This window comes from Triplophysa rosa, linkage group LG5 (assembly GCF_024868665.1).
Source record: "Triplophysa rosa linkage group LG5, Trosa_1v2, whole genome shotgun sequence".
In the NCBI taxonomy this organism is placed as follows: Eukaryota; Metazoa; Chordata; class Actinopteri; order Cypriniformes; family Nemacheilidae; genus Triplophysa; species Triplophysa rosa.
In genome coordinates, this window is record NC_079894.1 from 5,957,087 (window position 1) to 5,968,167 (window position 11,081).

An 11,081-nucleotide genomic window follows, 5' to 3' on the forward strand; every position below is an offset into this window, starting at 1 on the left:
TTGAACATTAATTTCTTCTTTCGTTTCTTTCCTGAGGATGAGGATTACAGTTGAAGACATGTATATTAATTGACTTGTTTGAAAAGATCTTAAATGTTTTCAAATATATAGCTATAGCTTGTTACCTAATTCAGTATTACAGGTAATATTAAATTTTATCCAGATGCTAATAAACAATGGAGCACTTTCACTGATGGTTTACCAGGTAAGGGGAGACTCAGTCCCCATAAAACTGCCCATTTTAAGCACCGTGGAGCACCTCAAACAACACCAACCATACATCACCTAAACATTTCCTAAAGTCAGCAGCATAGTCAAGTTTTAACGCTTCAGACTGTAAATCACTATGTGGGATTTGGGGTATAATGTTTATACCATATGAGAACTTTTCATCATTTATTCACCCTCATGCAAAACTTGTATGACTTTCTTCTGCAGAACACAAAAGAAGATATTTTGAAGACAGTCTGTAACCAAACAACATTGGACCCCATTGACTTCCATTGTATGGACACATGATGAATGAGTTGATTAGGACAACATTTGTCTTTAAGAAAAATGTGTTTGGTTTTACGTTTTAAGTTCTGAAAGAAATTTAGAGATTGTTACTTTAAAAGTTAAACACACTGAAACGGTTAAAAAAGAAATGCATGTCTTGTGGTCCTCTAGGGGTTCAGCCCCAGCAGGAGGTGTTTTTACTACAGAACCATTTCTTTGTGAAGTGAGTTCTTTAATGTGGTGTTATATCTGGCTTAGGGCCAAAATAAAAATCAAAGAAGCCAAACGCTCCTTATGTGTCTGACATACTTTTCATTTCCCTACAAACTAAGATAAAAGAGACAAAACGTTTACAGCACAGCAAACTGTAGTTGAAAATCCTTCCTTTTTATTATTTTGTACACCAAATGTTTGAGATATTGTAATAGAGAGACAGTTCTAAAAATATTCTAAACTAAAGAATCCTGATTTGTAAACAGCAGTACACAAGAATACATAGATGAAATTTCTTATGAGTCACGTTACCCACAGAGAAGAAATGTATCCATTTATGCTTTTATCTGTTTAACTGAATAACCATCACAACTTTGAAACTTAAAAGCAAGCATGAATCTTGAGTCTTGAGGGTTTTTTTTTGTACTGTTGTCTGCAAACTTTGTGTTGTTGGCTGAGACACAAACATATAATTTTACAGAAGCTATGTTTTTCTTAAAGAAAAACATTTGTGGACATGTAGCTTGTCTCAAATCTTGTAAACTCAAGACATGACTGAACCACTATGAGTTTTATTGCCTTGACCTTCCTGCCATGGTCCTGCAACAGACTTTACAAAAAAACCTCACTTGTAAAGTTTGTGAAATATAGCAACATTGGAATTGTAAAATGTGGAAAGTGTAAGTAAAAACATGTACATTCCCATAGTCAAAAGAAATGCCCTCTCTTTGAAATCTTTTGATGTTTCTTGATGAAAGCAAATTTCTTTTCTTAAATGTTTTTCACTGAGAAATGACAATTCCAATATAACCTTAAACATTTCTCTTCCATTTGTTTTAAGTCCTTTCAAAAAGTTGTATGTCTCCTGAAATGATAAAATCAACTTCTCTGCAATAATAGAGCAAAAATGATTTTTCTAGTGGACATAAGCTGTAAAGCAATACATATATATAAAGTTGAACGCTAGTAGCAGCAATTTATTTCATCGAACCAAATACATTCAGTACATTCAACGGTTTTTAATGTTTGTCTTTTTCTAAAGTCTTCTCTGGCTCCAGGTGTTCTCCAGGAGAACCTCACATTCTTCTACATGTGGTATGTTAAAATTATGAGGCCGTATCATTTTGGTGTGTTCATCTGCTTCCAGCTTGGATTGCAGGTTTATGTGCTGTGTGAAACATCTGTTTGCAGCCAGTAAGAAGTTTAATTATATGTGTAACAGTGGATGTGCTGATCCGGCCGTCCCATCATCATGACAGATGATGAATGAATCTCAGTGGATACGATGACATAAAATACCAAATCAACTTCATGAATGAGTGTATGTCACATATGAAACAAAAACTCCACTATTTAACTATAGATTCAGACTGCAATCAAGTGTCTTTGCAAGAAACTACCTGATATGATATATGACAAGCCATCAAGCAGAACTATCATGTTAGGGCCGTAAAAGTGGTAATGTTAGATTGCTGACCCAACCATGATCTTTTATAATGTCCAGTTAGCCTCTGGCCTTCAGTTGCTGTCAGTTTCCAACACGGCAGACAGTTTTTCTTCTTTGCTGCAGAATCTTTAGAGAGTGTGAAGAAATTGCCTTCTGAAAATTGTTGACAGGAATCTGTTTGCTTTAGGGGGGGTTACAGCTGGGGTCTTTTCATGCTTTATGTTGTTGTGCTATCTATGTTTTGACTTTTATTACACTACACTCTTTAGATTTTCAGAAACACAGAATTTTTTAGAACTTAGAACATAAACTAGGGTGATAAAATCTGACAGTGATCTCAGCACATGTTGTCTCAAACAAAATGAATATTTGCCAGAATAGGAGAAGAGTTCAGGTTTATGACAGATGGCACCCCATTCATCAACCAGTAAAAAGAGTACTTCCTTGAATATTTCTACATCCCTCCGGCCCCTTCTACCAAGTTGGATCTTGCTGCTTTTCTTCCTAATTACAGGACTCCCATTGGTGGATGAGCTGATTTTAGAGAGAGCCAATCCCAATAAGGGTAACAGCACGCTCCTGACATATGACATGCCTTTTTGTTCTTAATGATCATGGAGCTCCTTAAAGCTGTTGCGCTGCACGGCAGCACCTCAGAGGGTTTGGAGGGGAGTGCAGAGGCTGGCTAAAGAGTTGAGTACACCCCTTCAGAGCCCATTTAACAGCATCTTCAAAACTTTCTGCTGTAACAGGTAGGAACACATCACATGACTCTCTTTTTATCTAATTGGCAGGTGCTGAGATCTTTCAATGTGCTACTAAAATATGTATATATTTTACCATTATATTTTGGGATCTTGTATATATATCCCATTGTATTTGACTGGTATTTGACTTATTTTGCTTCTCAGGTAAACTGCCATATTGTCATATCTGTTGTATATTCCATAATGTATTTGTAATTTTGTAAATGAAGATACAAGCGATTGCTTCGTTTTTGCATCCTATTCTAAAAAAAAGAAAATACTTTAGGGATATGAAATGTCGTAAAATGGAGTCAGAACTGGCAAATTTACATATATTATGTGTTTACACTAACAAAGAGTATAACCAGAATTGCAATTGCAAGAGGTGTTTCTGTCTGCTGGTATCATTGCAATAAAGGAACAGTTCACCCAAAAAATGAGAGATTTGTCATCATTTACTCGTCCTCGAGTTGTCCCATATCTGTATACATTTCTTTGTTCTGATGAACACAGAGAAAGATATTTGGAAGAATGCTAACAGTTCTTGGCCACCATTGACTACCATTGTCGTTTTTCCTACTATGGTAGTCAATGGTGGCCAAGAACTGTTTCGTTTCAAGCATTCTTCCAAATATCTTTCTCTGAGTTCATCAGAACCAGGAAATTTATACAGATTTGGAACAACTCGAGTAAATGAAGACAGAATTTTCATTTTTTGGGGTGAAATATACCTTTAAGTGCAAAGGCCATAGATATGATTTCCAGGGAGACACATACTGCATACTGATAAACTGTATACCTTAAATTCACTGTAAGATGGTTTGGATGTGTCTGCAACAACTAATTTAAATATTCAGTATTTAAGATCACTCTTGTGATTTGATGTTTTTTGTTTTTAGGTGCCAGTAACAGAACAACAATGGGCAGGCTTTCTCTATCCGTTGTGATCTGTGGAATTGCCCTTGCCGTCTTAATGCCAGGTAGGCTTAAACTAAAGAAAAAATATGCACTTAAATACAATTATAACATAACTCATATCTCATATCTCAGAAAGTGATTAAGACTTATAGAAACTCTATATGTAATTGATAGCGTTTAGGTGGTGAGTATAATTTTTTACTTTATTTGAAGAATATGCAGCTTCTCTCATATTCGCTCATATTTATTTTTTAGCCATAAGTGGCCATTCACAAAGCAAAGATGATTGCATTCAGCTAGACAATACTATGCAGCTCAATGCTACTGTCGAGATGAAATAAACAAATAAAATTAATAAAAAATAAATGCGCAAAGTCAATAATAATGAAACCGACTACGTGTAAAGTCTTAAGGTATTTGTTACATGAGTTGGGTTCTTTATACTGTATAAGATAAACCCTTTTCATAAACCCTTTTGTAAAGTAGGCCTACAGTAAAATCTGTCAGTCAGTGAAACATTTTCCACAGAAAAACAGGAGGTACAAACCTTACAATATTCAGCCGACTGTACTTTGTTCTGCGGGCTATAAACGTTTAAAAAAAGACCCACTAGTGGTAAAGATACATTACAAAAATGATCTTGCACGTACAAAACATTTTACGTCCTTCATTTTATTTTACAGCACTATGGTAATTACAGCAGGAGCCCTGGGCTAGTTTTCAATCTCTTTGTAGTTTAACATGTAGACTTGCAGGGGGTCCCGGAAATTGAAGCACTTAAAAAAGCACTCTCAAAGAGGAGAGATGGTAATCGGCAGAATGAAAGGAAAATGCCTGCTTTGCACTCATAGGGGCACATAACTGTAGCTGGTTGGCATTTTTCTCCATTTGAGCAGCGTGGGTTTTGGTTCATAACAATTTTAACTTTTTTATTATTATTGTCCAACACAGACTTTCTGAGTGCTGGCCCTGTAGGGCACCATGATGACAAGAATGGTAAGTATGATTTTTTTATATAATTATATCATCAGCTGTGTAGTTAACAGCACTCACGTCAAAGCAACAGCCATTAAACATGAATCATTATGCTGAACGTTTTAAAAATGGAACCACAACAGCACCATGAAGTGATTCATTGTCTCTATTAGTAAGTCTGACATGTGAAAACTTCCTTCTCATTGCCATATCTTATATAAAACTTATAACATGATGATTAAAACTCCTCTGTCGTTATTATTTATCACACTTCTCAAAGTTTGGACATACCTGCCTTTATTATTGCTCCATATTATAAAAATAGCAAACATCCCCCAAACGGTTAAACCTAGCGATTAAAACATAACTACTGTAAAATTGACAAGATTATATTTTTACACAGAATGTACATGTACTGCGATCGTTTTTACTTCCGTATTTTGATGCATATCAGAGTGAAATGGAATTTTGAATGAGAAAAATAGTGTGCGTGGTTTTCGTCTTTCTCTGCGATATGATTGGATGTATAAAAACAGCATTTTGAAATGGAAGTGGAAGCAGACTGACAGTTGAAGGGGAGGAGTTAACTGATGCTCCGCCCAAGCCGTCTAACATATACGTGACCTAAGACGGATAGTCATTACAGGACAGAAGTGCATTTTCAGATTTCAACTGAATATTATAAGGGAACACGCATTTAAAAAAAATATTTCATGAAAAAATAGGAATTGTTATTTTTAATTTCGCTGGGACTTTAAATATTATTTACGGTGCAAAATGAGTATGACACTTCACCGCCACTGTAGTCCTTTTTAGTGCCTCAAACAGCATCATATGCAACAAAATAAAAAATGTTTAAAATGTTTTTAAGTTTTGCTTTTTGTCTTGTACTGGTTCAGTTATGGGAGGTGCTGCTGAGGGGAAGACAGACAGCGTATCTCCATTAAATAAGATGACACGCAACAAGAGGAACATTGCTTACTACAGAAGCCAGCCTGATTTCTGGGGCTGGTATAAATACTACATGGAGTCCAACAACCAGGAGGGAGTGAGTTACCTCAAATTATAAACCTACAACCTGTAACTGTTGCCATAAAGATTCGATCTAGAATTATTTTTGTGATTTGTGTTTTCCACATACAATCATACTACATAATGTAAAGAACATTCTGTGAAAATATAATCTTGATATATTAAATACTGACTGAGTAAAACCATGTCACAGATTAAATTAATTGTGAAATTAATGCTTGAAATCAAACTTTCATGCTTGTTATCCAAGATATTAGCCTGGATTTCACACACAGGATGGCATATTTTGGGCTATTAAATAAATAATTCTCATTTAGATGTCACATAAAGGCACACTGTTTAGTTTTCTGACAAATCACAAGTTAAAATGACTCATTTGACACATTCGGCTTTTGTTTTTCTCTGTGAATGTCTCCACAGGTCGAGGGCATGGATCGCATGTACCTCGCCTATCTGCAGAATAAGCACAGGGTAGAAGAGGGTCGTTCTTTCAACCATTACCTCACTCACCTGAGCGAAATTTATAAAGCCTGTGCCAACTCAGACGACCCAGACTGCATTGCAGAATCTACCAGCAAGCCCAAAGCTAAGCTTGTCATGCCTTTACCCATAAAGCATGCAGCGGTGACGGCGTGCAACCCGTACCTCGACCCCTACTGCATCTACGCTGAAAATGAGCCAAAGATCCTGAGCCCTCTACTCCCCCTCCCGCTGAAAACTGCACCCAGCCCCTACTACTATTGGCCAGTTATGGAGCCTTTCCTGTCAGCGGAGAAGAGGGCGGAGCTCCTGCGTATCTGCAACCCTTCAGACACTGAGTGTTTGCAGTATCACCTGCGTGCTGCCTACGGCTACAAGCCCTCTCTCAGCCCTCTGCCTTCTTATGGTTATCTTGGTTGTGATCCCACCATGGACCCCTACTGCCGGCACAAGCTGGTAGCCAGAGGACCCTCAGGTCTGTATCACCTGTATCCTGGATGTAACCCCGCCACTGACCCCCTCTGCGTCGCCAACGTAGCCGCACCTGCAGCCAAAACGGCCGAGGGCGAGGCCCCAAAAGATAAGTTTTGCAACCCGCTGTATGATGAGGGCTGCAACCCCCTTACAGCTGGCAAGCTATCAGGACTCACATCACCTATCTACGTTCCAAAAGGTGAGCCGGCACCACACAATCTGGCCTGCGATCCTCGCTAAGATCCGTACTGTTTGATGGGCGGGGCTGCCGCTCTCATGAAACCCCCTCCAGTCGTCCCCCAGTATCAGAGCCGTCACCAACTGGGTATCCGTGGGAAGACCAAGGAAGGTTACGACTGTTACGTGTTTTACGATAAGGACTGCACACCAGTGGAGAATCAGGACCCGAGGGCCGGTTCGGAACTTGACTGCCACCCTTATGACCCTAACTGTGGGCAGTTTGCCCCTCAGCCGGCCACCGGACCAGGAGCAGCTAAGACAGCCAAAGATGACATCATTGAGCCCCACCCTGACTGTGACCCCGAAATCGATTTCAATTGCCGTCTGCGTAGAGCAGAACCCACAGGCGAGGAGCACAAAGATTATCCAGCCCAGCAGAAACAAGATCATGCGGCTCCTGAGCATTCACTTCCACGAATCGAGGACTTCCTGAGGGGATATGTGGGTGGCTACAAGAAATGAGAAAGCAAACACCCTCCTGTATAAACTGGATGAGAATGAATGAACACTTGCAAGGATAGATGTCTGGTTATGAAGACTGAACTTCAGATCGGTGCAAGAGAAGCGATTCAGGATCACCCAAGAATTATTTCTGTATTGTTCATTTTGTCTGTGATAGATGTTGGGAAACTTGTGGGATAGATTCTTTGTTAGACTTTGGAGTTCTGTTGATGGTAATGTGAAGCATTCTGTGTATTTATGTATTATATATAGTTGGTTCAGGGTATATATGACTATGAATTTATGTTATACGATCTGTATTTAATGTAATTTCTGTCACTTTTATTAAAAAAAAAAACATTGTCTCTATCTTCCGTGTCCATTTGCATGTATGCTTTGTTTCCTTATTCTAAAAAAATAAATTCTTAAATTTAGAATGTTGGTGTTGTTAGAATCTTTTTGGGGCATGATTATTAACATTTTCTTTAAAGTGAGTCATCATGAAATGGAAGTTGCGATTGACTTCTTTTCCGTATCGTGACGTGTATCCGAGTGAAACGGCTTCTGAAATTAGAAAAAAAATGTAGGGCGGGGCTTTATTTTGCCCTTCCCTTTTTGATTGGTTTGTTGTAAGTGCAGGGGAGGGCTAAAAATGCCTGGCCATTGGACAGTGAGTATAGTCCTACCTCTTTTTTTTGAAAGGGGGAGAGGAGCTTAACGTTTTTGATTAAAGATTACAAGTGCAGATGAATAAAAAAATTATAATGGCGTGCACGGATAAATCATTTATAATAATCACTGCAACACTGTGTGAAACACTTAGAATTTAGCTGTTTCATTGCATGGTGACTTTAATTCTGCAGAACACAAAAGAAGATATTTTGAAGAATGTGGGTAACCAAACAACACTGACCCTAATAGACTTCCATTGTATGGACATTTCTACAAATATCTTCTTTTGTGTCCCACAGAAGAAAGAGTCATGTACAGGTTTTGAACTATAGAAGGTGAATAAATTATGACAGAATTTTTATTTTTGGGTCAACTGTCCCTTTAAGCCATACATAACAAGGCAAGGAACTAATGTCATGATGTGTATAAAGATCCTGAGTAATTGACAAATTAAATGCTTTTGCCATGACAAGTTACAAGTACAATAAGTAGATATTTGAGCCTGAACATACAGTGAAAAATCATTCTGCGAGTCTTTGTGGAAAAGTAATATCATTTATTTTCAGCACAATGAACAAATTTCAATAGAACAATTGCGAGTGTTCCACTGTAAATATTGTGCTATTAGAAGGCCCTGTTTACATAGAAGTAACAGAAAATAAGAAACATTGAGACAAAACTATCAAGCACATAAAAATTATACTTCTTGGACATTGACACATTTCATTGTGTCAGGTAACTTGTGTTTGACTAACAGAGTCTCTAGTGCAGACAACAGCATATAACACCTTCATAGCATTGGCATATCTGCTATGGCTCATGTTAATTGGCCCTGTGTTTAAAAAGGGTTAGAGGAAAAGCTATGAGACTTAGGGCTTAATGGCTCAGCCAGCATGAGTCTGCTTTGTGCTGACTGTACCTGCATGGTCTGCATACCCGAGGGACCAGCTGAATGTCATTAAATGGATGAGAGTAATGAGGGTAAATATGTCCTCTACATAAGCAAATAGAAATTTGTGTGTTGTATTCAGCAGTTATTTTATTATAATGTGACCACTGTCATTGAGTTTGTATTCCAAAAACTTAATTCTTTAAAGAAAATAAGAATTACCAAAATTATGATTCCATAAATTATACTTACTGTTTCAATTGGTTTAAGTGAAATGTGGCCAGTAGGAATAAAATGTCTTTCTCCTTGTAAATAGGAATATAATTTTCCTAAATTGCATAGTATGTTTAATAGTGTTCAAAATTCGATATAACAACCCACAGGCAAAGTCGTGGTGCAGTTTGAAATGAGTACAGTACCTGCTGCTCCTGTAACTTGTGGCTTTTATATCCAGGAAGCTGATGATGCCAACACCAACCATGTGGGGGCGCTCTTGCTTGAGTTCTGATAATAATCACTTACACCTGAATATGTTTCTCTGGGGGCTGCGTGCTTCGAAGGCTGCATTTTAAGACCGATTGCGCCACAGCAGCGCGACTGAAGGCTGGTAAGGCTGTCCCGATTCCAAGGTTGCTTCAAATGCAGCCCCAAAATGCGACCTTATTTCCGGGTTGTTTTTAAGGAAAGAACGAATGCAGCCTTTACGGCTCTCACTAAATCCTTGGTGTTTCGAGTCTGACGTCGTCACCCAAACGTGTTTTTTCGTCAATTTTAACAACCATAGGTAGTTTAGATGGTTAGAGTAAGGGTAGGGTTAGGGTGTGGGTTAGGGTAAAGGTTTCGTAAGACTTGAAACACCAAAGATTTAGTCAAAACCAACAAGCCACGCCCACAGATCTGACTCGAAACATCAAGGATTTAGTCCTTTACAGCCTCGGCTATCCCGAGATTCATTGCGCGCCTGTAACGGCTGTAAATAATCATTCAAAACTTTAGTTAAATAAAAGTATGTAATTCACAAAAACGGTCCATTTAAGTGTTTTAATATTATATATGATGTTGTTAATTAACATTATTGGTGCATTATTGTGTTTTAAATTGATTAGGTTGGTTAATTTAATATACTGTTGGGCTGTTTTGTTCTGCCGCTGTCGCCACGCAACATGAGCAGCAGGTGACGCAATTAGGAAATCCACTGCCAGGCTAGACCTTCTCATTTCAGTTCGGTTCTTGGACTTTTGAGGCTGCGTGCTCGTTTTTAAGTCCACGACCTTAGAAGGTTGCAGCACCCGAATTGGGACACAGCTTCTGTCACGTGTAAATAATTATGAGTGTGTCTTGTATTATTTTGTCTTACATGTTGCCTGCTGTAAATCTTAGATGTGACTTATTCCGGAAGGCTGCATACGTCATTGAGGCTGTCTTATTTCAGAAAAGCAAGTAGGATACTCTGCGACCTTTGATTATGTCCTACTTTCACTGGAAATCTTCGTTTAATTCTTCGTTGATGACCTTAAGAGGATGATGTAGCCTCCAGAGGACTCAAGGACGCAGCCTTTCGAAATTATATATTGCATTCATCTTAAAATCACCTGAAGGTGGGATGGTCATATGTCTGCAAATGTTAAAATGACTTCTTTCTATTCGTGCATCTTTGGATATTTGTTTATTGTTTTATCAGTTAACATATGTGTTTATTTAAAGTTAAATTGTTGACATTACAACATATTCAAATGCTGTTGTGTTTATGGAGGAGATTGTCAGTGCTGTGCGTATATAAAAGATGCACACAGCTTCCTCATGCAACTGCTGAAGCATGTGATGACACAGTGTAACAATCATGATTTAAAGGACAGGCTTGAAAATCCACAAGGAACATTCTGAACTATTGGTTTATAAGTTTCAGGTTATTCTCAAAGATTCAATTTAAGATAAGGTTGTAGTCTTGTTGCTGTTCTGGAATCTATGAAAAAGTTAGAGTGGCTGAATCCATTTTTATTATTACTCTAAAGACCTAGTTTAATATAGGGAAAAATGTAATTCTGAATTTGTTGAA

At 38.0% G+C, this 11,081-nt stretch overlaps 1 protein-coding gene across 1 annotated transcript; it reads left to right on the plus strand.

Annotated features, from left to right (window-relative positions):
* Positions 1 to 2,804: 2,804 nt before the first annotated feature.
* Positions 2,805 to 7,777, plus strand: and2 (actinodin2). The gene is given in 5 exon segments (XM_057334763.1): positions 2,805 to 2,910; positions 3,804 to 3,884; positions 4,774 to 4,818; positions 5,697 to 5,845; positions 6,250 to 7,777. Coding segments are annotated over 4 exon segments (1,491 nt in total). The 5' UTR covers positions 2,805 to 2,910; positions 3,804 to 3,823; the 3' UTR covers positions 7,486 to 7,777.
* Positions 7,778 to 11,081: the final 3,304 nt, after the last annotated feature.